This window comes from Hylobates moloch, unplaced genomic scaffold (genome assembly GCF_009828535.3).
Source record: "Hylobates moloch isolate HMO894 unplaced genomic scaffold, HMol_V3 SCAFFOLD_7, whole genome shotgun sequence".
Lineage (NCBI taxonomy): Eukaryota > Metazoa > Chordata > Mammalia > Primates > Hylobatidae > Hylobates > Hylobates moloch.
Genome location: NW_026652282.1, coordinates 125,177,950 through 125,187,992, shown reverse-complemented (window position 1 = coordinate 125,187,992; position 10,043 = coordinate 125,177,950). Strand labels below are relative to the sequence as shown.

Here is a 10,043-nt window from a genome sequence, read left to right as displayed (position 1 = left end):
GAAATATATTTTTTATAAAGTATAAGTCAGCCAGAGAAGCATGTAAAATAGTTCAACATTTGATAATCATTTATAGAATTTTTCAGATATGAAAACTATTGGGATTTTGTTTAATAAAACGTCCTTATCTTTTAAAAATGCATACTGAATTATTTAGAGAGGAAATGGTATAATGCCTTAGATTTGCTCCACGTTATTCCAGAAGCTGATATGCAGATAGGCGAGTGTCTAACTGGAACCAGATTTGCTGTGTATTTAAAGTTGTTCATGCCGGGTATCAAGTATCCTGGGTTCATTACATTAGTTTCTATTATTCTGTATGTGTGAAGGCTTTCCCTAATAAAACTTTTTTCATGATAAATATGCCATTAAAAGTGAAATCCTAAATGAAACTGACCACTTTGTAGAAATAAAATAAACCAGTAACCAAATTGATCCAAAAAGAAAAAGAAAACTTTAATTAAACTATACAAACTGAAACTGTACAATATTCAAAGCTCAAGCCACCTTCAAACATTCCAGGTTAGGCAGTATTGGAGGCCAAATCTACCAAATGATCAGGGAAAACTAACCACCATCTTATCTCATCTCTTCTAGAACATACAAAACAATTTACAATTGTTCAATTCATTCTCCCAGACTAGCCCTCCTGGATTCAAAAACCAGATGAGGACCACATCCCACCCTTGATGGAAAAAAAAAACAACACACATTAAGTAAGCTCCCTTACATAGCAGTAAATACCCTACGTAAATTACTAGCATATTAAATGAATAAACAGGCTCTGCCAAAGGAAATAACATATGGTTTAACATTAGGAAAAAAAAAAAAAAAAAAAAAAACGGTTCATTGTAATTCCTTACATACGAAATGGAGGAGTAAAAAATTTGATTGTGTCAACGGGTACAGAAAAAGCTTTTAAAAGAAATTTAATATGAGTTCATGGTAAAAAAAAAAAAGTATTTAACCTACATTCAAAGAGAAATTGCATTTCCTAAAATCAACAGCAAACATACTTAAATGTGAAACGTAAGGAACTAGAAGTAGATGTAGGCTATTACCGCTACGTTTGAAATCAGGATTGAGACACAAAGAGCTATAAGTACCAAAATGAGTAAGTGGTGTGAATGTTGGAAGAACATGTAATGTTTAGTGATAATACCATTATCGATTTTGAAAATTCAAAGGAAAAGGTATGTGGAATATCCAAGTGCATCGGCCTTCAGAACGAGGTGTGCAACCGATTACTACAGCAAAATCAAAATCTTCACCTCACGAAAGCAATAACTAACTACAACAGTTAATAGACAATATGCCATTTGCAATAACAACAAAATTCAAGAATTGCCTGAAAAGAAGTCTAATAAAAATGTATAAGGTCTTTATAGAGACAACTCTCGAAGTGTACTGACATATTCAGGTAAAAAAAGCTTGAAATCCATAGAGGGGTATAACATTCATTCATGGGGAACACAACAGTGTAAAAATGTAAACTCGGCAAAAATTATTTACAATTTAGTGCCTTACCTGTAGCCGCCAACATTACAACAAATTTGGGCTGCTGTGCTCTGCTTCCCAAATCAAACCTGGAAAATTACAGAATGGAAACAGTAAGTAAAAAACCAATATCAGCAACAAAATCTACGTAACAAAACAGAGAAAGCCCATTGTGAGACTGAAGACTGTGTTGAGCTGGTACTTGTGTTTGGCACTTGCAGTGTGGGTTGGAGGGGGTTAGCAGCAGGGATGTTGGGGAGGTTTGTAGCCTGCCTACATGGTAGATGACAGAATGGGTAGAATAAAAGTTTTAAATTTTCCACTTCACTTCATTGCACAATCTGAGGCAGCCCCTGAAAACACGATGCCAAGAGCCCTAGGTAATAGCAGGACACCAGGAAAATTTGGTTGGTTAAGGCAGTATGACTCCAGAGTTCTGCTAATAACAACCTGGAACCAACATAGTGGCAGAGGAATTACATTTAAAAAAAAATTCTTTCAACAGAACACAAAGACTGAAATAGGAGTAGAATAGGATATCAGAGTGACTCATGCATACTAAGGGTAGGTGTTAGTTCATAGAAATAAATATATATTTATATATATATATTGCTACCTACACATATACTTGGAAGATAATGTAAACCCTGTTTCTTCGATTCAGAGAATAAATCATTTAGACCAAAGGTTTGCCAAGTGTAGCTCTGGCTGGGGAGAAGCCCCGGTGGGAAGGTGTGCGTCTTCTCCCAGAGGTTACTACAACCAGGGGAGCTGCCGCCCCGCAGGGAACACCTGGCCTGGGACCCGCAGGCATTCTCTACAAGGGGTGCAGCTGTGCAAATGCTCACAGGTGACAGAAACTGAGCATCTCCTGCCCATCACTTCATCCAACAGCCGGAGGTGAGGAAGAGGACCCTCCTGAGTGAGGACTGAGGGTCCACACCATCCCCCACCCCCCACCATAGAGGGACCACAGAATCCAGCTCAGCCCCTCTTGTCAGCCCTGGTAAACGCAGGCAATGATGTCACCCAGACCACACCCCTTCCCCCAATGCCACTTCAGGGGGACTCAGAGTCAGAGACTTGGTCCGAGAGGAGTAGAAACAATCTGCAGAGGATGGCGGTCCAGGCTCAGCCAGGCATCAACTTCAGGACCCTGAGGCATGACCAAAGGCCCCTCCCACCCCCAACTCCCCCGACCCCACCAGGATCTACAGCCTCAGGATCCACGTCCCAATCCTTACCCGTTGCCCCATCACCATCTTCATGCTTACCTCCACCCGCATCCAGATCAGCATCCAGGCAGAATCCAGTTCCATGCCTGCCCGGAACCCAGGGAAGTACCGTTGCCAGGATGTGACGCCACTGACTTGCGCACTGGGCTTCAGAAGACCGCGAGATCCTCGCCCTCAGCAACGGCCTGATGTCGGCGGAGGGAAGCAGGCCCAGGCTCGGTGAGGAGGCAAGGTAAGACGATGAGGGAGGACTGAGGTGGGCCTCACCCAGACAGAGGGCCTCAAATAATCCAGCGCTGCCTCTGCTGCCAGGCCTGGACCACTCCACAGGGGAGGACTTCCAGGCTGGGTCGCCACTACCACACCCCACCAACCCCTGCCACTTTAGCCACAGGGAACTCTGGGGACAGAGCTTAATGTGGCCAGGGCGGGGCTGGTTAGAAGAGGTCAGGGCCCACGCTGTGCCAGGAATCAAGGTAGGGACCCTGAGAGGGAACTGAGGGCAGCCTAACCACCACCCTCACCACCATTCCCATCCCCCAGCACCAACCCCATCCCCCACCCCCCATCCCCCACCCCCATTCCCCATTCTCATCCCCACCCCCACCGCCATCCTGGCAGAATCCGGGCTTTGTCCCTGGTATCAAGTCACAGAAGCTCTGGGAATGGCGGCCGGGCACGTGAGTCCTGAGGTTCACGTCTACGGCTAAGGGAGGGAAGGGGTTCGGTATCGCGAGTATGGCCTTTGGGAAGCAGTGAAAGGGCCCAGGCCCTCCTGGAAGACAATGGAGTCCTGAGGGGACCCAGCATGCCACAACAGGGGGCCCACTGTACCCCTGTCTCAAACTGAGGCACCTTTTCATTCGGCTACGGGAATCCTAGGGATGCAGACCCACTTCAGCAGGGGGTTGGGGCCCAGCCCTGTGAGGAGTCATGGGGAGGAAGAAGAGGGAGGACTGAGGGGACCTTGGAGTCCAGATCAGTGGCAACCTTTGGCTGGGAGATGCTGGGCACAGTGGCCAATGTGCTCTGTGCTCATTGCGCCTTCAGGGTGACAAGAGAGTTGAGGGCTGTGGTCTGAAGAGTGGGACTTCAGGTCAGCAGAGGGAGGAATCCCAGGATCTGCAGGGCCCAAGGCGTCCCCCCAAGGGGCCCCCATCTGGTGGACAGATGCAGTGGTCCTAGGATCTGCCAAGCATCCCGGTGAGGAGCCTGAGGGAGGATTGAGGGTACCCCTGGGACAGAATGCGGACTGGGGGCCCCATGAAAATCTACCCTGCTCCTGCTGTTACCTCAGAGAGCCTGGGCAGGGCTGTCAGCTGAGGTCCCTCCATTATCCCAGGATCATTGATGTCAGGGAAGGGGAGGCCTTGGTCTGAGGGGGCTGCACTCAGGGCAGTAGAGGGAGGCTCTCAGACCCTGCTAGGAGTGGAGGTGAGGACCAAGCAGTCTCCTCACCCAGGGCACATGGACTTCAATCAATTTGGACATCTCTCGTTGTCCTTCCCGGGAGGACCTGGGAATGTATGGCCAGATGTGGGTCCCCTCATGTTTTTCTGTACCATATCAGGTATGTGAGTTCTTGACATGAGAGATTCTCAGGCCAGCAGAAGGGAGGGATTAGGCCCTATAAGGAGAAAGGTGAGGGCCCTGAGTGAGCACAGAGGGGACCCTCTACCCCAGCAGAGTGGGGACCTCACAGAGTCTGGCCAACCCTCCTGACAGTTCTGGGAATCCGTGGCTGCGTTTGCTGTCTGCACATTGGGGGCCCGTGGATTCCTCTCCCAGGAATCAGGAGCTCCAGGAACAAGGCAGTGAGGACTTGGTGTGAGGCAGTGTCTTCAGGTCACAGAGCAGAGGGGGCTCAGATAGTGCCAACGGTGAGGGTTTGCCTTGGATTCAAACCAAGGGCCCCACCTGTCCCAGAACACATGGACTCCAGAGCGCCTGGCCTCATCCTCAATGCTTTCAGTCCTACAGCCCCAGCATGCGCTGGCCGGCTGTACCCTGAGGTGCCCTCTCACTTCCTCCTTCAGGTTCTGAGGGGACAGGCTGACATGGAGGACCAGAGGCCCCCGGAGGAGCACTGAAGGAGAAGATCTGTAAGTAAGCCTTTGTTAGAGCCTCCAAGGTTCAGTTCAGTTCTCAGCTGAGGTCTCTCACACACTCCCTCTCTCCCCAGGCCTGTGGGTCTCCATTGCCCAGCTCCTGCCCACACTCCCACCTGCTGCCCTGACCAGAGTCATCATGCCTCTTGAGCAGAGGAGTCAGCACTGCAGTCCTGAAGAAGGCCTTGAGGCCCGAGGAGAGGCCCTGGGCCTCGTGGCTGCACAGCCTCCTGCTACTGAGGAGCAGGAGGCTGCCTCCTCCTCTTCTACTCTAGTGGAAGTCACCCTGGGGGAGGTGCCTGCTGCCGAGTCACCAGATCCTTCCCAGAGTCCTCAGGGAGCCTCCAGCCTCCCCACTACCATCAACTACACTCTCGGGAGCCAATCCGATGAGGACTCCAGCAACCAAGAAGAGGAGGGGCCGAGCACCTTCCCCGACCTGGAGTCCGGCTTCCAAGCAGCACTCTGTAGGAAGGTGGCTGAGTTGGTTCATTTTCTGCTCCTCAAGTATCGAGCCAGGGAGCCGGTCACAGAGGCAGAAATGCTGGGGAGTGTCGTCGGAAATTGGCAGCGCTTCTTTCCTGTGATCTTCAGCAAAGCTTCCGATTCCTTGCAGCTGGTCTTTGGCATCGAGCTGATGGAAGTGGACCCCATCGGCCACTTGTACATCTTTGTCACCTGCCTGGGCCTCTCCTATGATGGCCTGCTGGGTGACAATCAGATCATGCCCAAGACAGGCCTCCTGATAATTGTCCTGGCCATAATTGCAATAGAGGGCGACTGTGCCCCTGAGGAGAAAATCTGGGAGGAGCTGAGTGTGTTACAGGTGTTTGAGGGGAGGGAAGACAGTATCTTCGCGGATCCCAAGAAGCTGCTCACCCAAGATTTGGTGCAGGAAAACTACCTGGAGTACCGGCAGGTGCCCGGCAGTGATCCTGCACGCTACGAGTTCCTGTGGGGTCCAAGGGCCCTCGTTGAAACCAGCTATGTGAAAGTCCTGCACCATATGCTAAACATCAGTGGAGGACCTCACATTTCCTACCCACCCCTGTATGAATGGGCTTTGAGAGAGGGGGAAGAGTGAGTCTGAGCACGAGTTGCAGCCGGGGCCAGTGGGAGGGGTCTGGGCCAGTGCACCTTCCAGGGCCCCATCCATTAGCTTCCACTGCCTCGTGTGACCTGAGGCCCATTCTTCACTCTTTGAAGAGACTAGTCAGTGTTGTTAGTAGTGAGTTTCTATTCTATTGGATGACTTTGAGATTGATCTTTGTTTCCTGTTGGAATTGTTCAAATGTTCCTTTTAACGGATGGTTGAATGAACTTCAGCATCCAAGTGTGTGAATGACAGTAGTCACACATAGTGCTGTTTATATAGTTTAGGAGTAAGAGTCTTGTTTTTTATTCAGATTGGGAAATCCATTCCATTTTGTGAATTGTGACATAATGACAGCAGTGGAAAAAGTATGTGCTTAGAATTGTGAAAGAATTAGCAGTAGAATACATGAGATAAAGACCTCAAGAAGTTAAAAGATACTTAATTCTTGCCTTATACCTCACTCTATTCTGTAAATTTGAAAAAAAAAAAACATGGATACCTGGATATGCTTGGCTTCTTTGAGAATGTAAGAGAAATTAAATCTGAATAAATAATTCTTCCTGTTGACTGGATCATTTCTTTCCCATTCACTCAGCATCTGCTCTGTGGAAGGCCCTGGGTTAGTAGTGGGGATGCTGAGGTAAGCAAGACTCACGCCCACCCATAGGGTTGTAGAGCCTAGGACCTGCAGTCATATAGTTAAGGTGGCGAGAAGTCCTGTAAGATGTAAGAGGAAATGCAAGAGAGGGGTGAGGCTGTGGGGCTCCAGGTGAGAGTTGTGGAGTGTCAGTGCCCTGAGCTGGGGCATTTTGGACTTTGGGAACCTGCGGTTCCTTCTGAAGGAGCTGACTCTAATGAAGCTGGGTGGGTCCAGGGCCAGATTCTCAGTGGATGAGAGAAAAGCCTGGAATGGAAAGCAACTCCGAGTAGTTTATTTCGGATGGGGGATGAACAGAGAGGAATCTCCACCTGGGGCTGGAATGGAAGGTGTCCTGTGCTTTTGTCCCACTGCTATTGAACACAACCCAAGATCTAGGTGATGAAAATCTATCATCTGCAAGGGTTTCCTGAGCAATAAGGCTGAATTTCCCAGAAGGGTGACCCAGAAGCCCCTGGCCAGGTGCTTTTCTGCCGCGCAAGGAGAGCCAGAGCTGACTCCATTAAAAGGGCATTCTAACTAGGTTATCTCAAGTGCAATTTGACCAATTGTAAGCACAGGCTAGATTTTGGATGGTAACAAAATGGATGAAAATAGTGTTTTGGGTGGGAAAGCAGCTGGGAGAGAGGGAAGGAATTGGTCTTTGACACACATTCTAGGAGTTTTGAGTTGCACCTGGCTGGGCAAAACTCCCGCACACACAAAGTTTGAAGTGCATTCTCTAAGAGGAAATACGTAACTGAATTTTACAAGTGAAGCTTCCTTTTTGGGCTAATTATTCCATGTCCTATTGAGCTGTATGTTCTCTGATGACTCCTGGACAACAACAACAACAACAACAGCAAAGTCCCAGAGTGTTAGTGCCTAGGCTTTAAAAATATTGGAAATAACTGCCATCTGCCATTTGTTAAACTTCTAATTTCCACCAGGCCCGGACTTTCTGTTGCTCCACATCTTCACTGGCAATTGGTCTTGGTTGTGTTTTCTTTGTTTTGCCCTTTCATGGATTTTGGACATTCTAATAGGTGTGTAGTGGTATCTCATTTTAGTACACAATTATCTAATGCCAAAGGACACTCATTATTTTATTATGCTTATTTGCCATGTGTGTATCTTCTTTTGTGTACAGTGTGTTCAGATCTTTGACTATTTTCATTTTTTTCTATCATTGAGCTTTAAGAATTCGTATATATTGTAGAGACAAGTTCTTTATCACATATGTGTACCACAGATGTTTTCTGCTAGACTGTGGCTTCTGTTTTCATTCTCTTAACATTGTCCTTTGAAGAGCATAAAATTTTTATTTTAATAAAATCAACTTGGCAAATTTTTCTTTCCTTGATCATGCTTTTGGTGTTGAATTTAAAAACTCACCACCAAACTCAAAGTTATGTGGATTTTCTCTTATGTTTACTTTTAGAGGTTGTATAGTTCTTGTATTTTTCATCAGGTCTATGATGTATCTTGAGTTAATTTTCGTGGACTATGTAAGGATATGTCTAGGTTATTATAACTTGTGTATAGATGTCTAATTGGTCAGGCACCTTTTGTTGGAAAACCTGTACTTTCACCATTATTGCCTTTGTTGTGAATCACCTGACTATATGTGTGCAGGTCTATTTCTGAGCTCTATTCTGTTTTATTAGTCTATGTGTCTATTCTTTGCTAATGCTTATGTCCTCCACCAAATTCATATTTTGAAGCCCTCAGCCCCAGGGTGTCAGTATTTGCAGATGAGGCTTCTAAGGTAGTAACTAATGTTAAAAGAGGCCGTAAGGGTGGGAGCTTGATCCCATAGAATTAGTGTAGTTATAAGAAGGGAGAAGAAGCAGAAGAAAGTACTTTTGTGCCTGCATGACCTTTCTCTCTCTCTCTCTTTCTTTCTCTCTCTCTTTTCCTCTCTCTCTCTGCACATGCACAGAGGAAAGTCCAAGAACGGACATATTAATAAAGGGCCATCTACAAGCCAGGAATAAGGCCATCACCAGAAGACAACCCCACCAGTCCTTGATCTAGGACTTCCAGACTTCAAAACTGAAAAAAGATAAATTTCTGTTGTTTCAGCTACTCAGTCAATGGCATTTTGTTATGGCAGCCTGAGCTAAGACATAACCTCAGGTAACACAATTTTTTTTGTTTTCTCCTAGAAAAAAAAAAGCAATGTAATTGTGACATATAAAGTCTGTCGTTCATCTTGAGTTACATTTTTGTATGGTGCAAGATATTTGCAGTGGCTAGTATTGTGTGTCAACTTGTCTAGGCTATACTGCTCAGTTGTGTGGTCAAACAGTAGTCTAGATGTTGCTGTGAAGGTATTTTGTAGATTGATCAACATTTACAATCAGTTGACTTTAAGGAAAGCAGTTTAACTTCCATAATGTGGATGGGTCTCATCCAATTAGTTGAAGGTGTTAAGAGAAAAGACCAAGGTTTCCTGGAAAAGGAATTCTACCACAAGACTAACATAAAAATGCGGTGTGAGTTTCTAGCCTGCTGGCCTGCCTTCACTGTCCTGGAGGAGGCATGGAGAGACCAGGTGGACTGGAGTAGACTATTGAGAGACGCTGGTCTGGTGAAGATGTCCAGGAAACCACCAGCCTCCAGCCCGTTGTCCAACAACCACCCACCAACACCAAAGAGGCAAGGAAGTGGAAAGCATCCTCTCAACCCTGGCCCAGAAGCCCTATCAACATGAACGGCCCATCCAAGCTCTGACTCCTACCCTGTCCTCGCCTGGCACAACCCCCACCCCAGCCTGTACCATTTCTCTATGAAGCCCCTATTCTCACCCCTCCTCCATCCTCTTCCCCAAACCAGTGCCCTTCCTTCATCTGCCTGTTGGCTTTCCAGGTTCCAAAGACAACCTGGAAGGGAAAAGGGACCCACCAAGGAAGTTCCAGGAACAAAAGCCTCTCCCTAAAAGACCACCACTTCAAAAACACCTGAGGAATGGAGTGGGCCAACACTATCCAGCCACTCTGACCAGCTGAACGAGGAACTCAATCAAAATGAGCCACAGTAGGACCACAAGGGCAAGGAGACCCCCACCTTCTCGAGCGTCTCTTTGGGCAGTCAGTAATTCCAGGGCAAGGCCAGAAACCTCAAGGCTATCTGGAAAGTCTCCAGAGGTCTAACCCCAGATAAGTAGCCAACCGGGTATAGAGTACATTTTACACCCCAAAGGGTATGCCCCATGGTGATGAAAATAAAGTGAACGTGTTGTAAAATGATGTGTGTGTCTGTGTGTCTCAAACGGTAGGGGTAGGGAGTAAGGGGGAAGAGGTGGGAGTGTGGGACGGGAGGGGGGATCCTCTACAATTTCTCTAATTCAACTTGCTCTTCGTTCTTTGGTTTCCTGGGGTGAAAGTTTTGGTTATTGATTTTAGATTTCATTTTCTAATATAAACATTTAAAATATGCTATACATTTCCCTCAAGGACACACTTTAG

General features: G+C 47.0%; 2 protein-coding genes across 6 annotated transcripts; both read left to right on the top strand.

The window, feature by feature from the left end:
* The first annotated feature begins 2,874 nt into the window (after positions 1-2,874).
* On the top strand, positions 2,875-6,416 carry LOC116809340 (melanoma-associated antigen 3). Of its 4 annotated transcripts, none has more exons than XM_032757753.2 (3): positions 2,875-2,964; positions 4,769-4,834; positions 4,915-6,416. In XM_032757753.2, exon 3 carries the CDS (start codon positions 4,980-4,982, stop codon positions 5,922-5,924), a length of 945 nt encoding a protein of 314 aa, XP_032613644.1. In that variant the 5' UTR covers positions 2,875-2,964; positions 4,769-4,834; positions 4,915-4,979; the 3' UTR covers positions 5,925-6,416. The 4 variants fall into 4 exon arrangements, with proteins under 4 accessions (XP_032613644.1, XP_058297529.1, XP_058297527.1 ...); XM_058441546.1 differs by lacking the exon at positions 2,875-2,964 and adding an exon at positions 3,078-3,208; XM_058441544.1 differs by lacking the exon at positions 2,875-2,964 and adding an exon at positions 3,861-3,935.
* A 2,404-nt stretch (positions 6,417-8,820) lies between these two features.
* Positions 8,821-9,821, top strand: CSAG2 (CSAG family member 2). 2 transcript variants are annotated; one of them, XM_032757760.2, is made up of 2 exons: positions 8,821-9,234; positions 9,445-9,821. In XM_032757760.2, exons 1-2 carry the CDS (start codon positions 8,972-8,974, stop codon positions 9,512-9,514), a joined length of 333 nt encoding a protein of 110 aa, XP_032613651.1. In that variant the 5' UTR covers positions 8,821-8,971; the 3' UTR covers positions 9,515-9,821. The 2 variants fall into 2 exon arrangements, with proteins under 2 accessions (XP_032613651.1, XP_032613650.1); XM_032757759.2 differs by having other exon boundaries at positions 8,972-9,276; positions 9,436-9,682.
* Positions 9,822-10,043: the final 222 nt, after the last annotated feature.

Bases quoted from the DNA above. Each gene is read 5' to 3' on its own strand.
- CSAG2 (XM_032757759.2), top strand. From the start codon at position 8,972: ATGTGGATGGGTCTCATCCAATTAGTTGAAGGTGTTAAGAGAAAAGAC. The intron at 9,277-9,435 runs CCTATCAACATG...ATCTGCCTGTTG, and splicing joins CTCAACCCTGGCCCAGAAGC to GCTTTCCAGGTTCCAAAGAC.
- LOC116809340 (XM_032757753.2), top strand. From the start codon at position 4,980: ATGCCTCTTGAGCAGAGGAGTCAGCACTGCAGTCCTGAAGAAGGCCTT.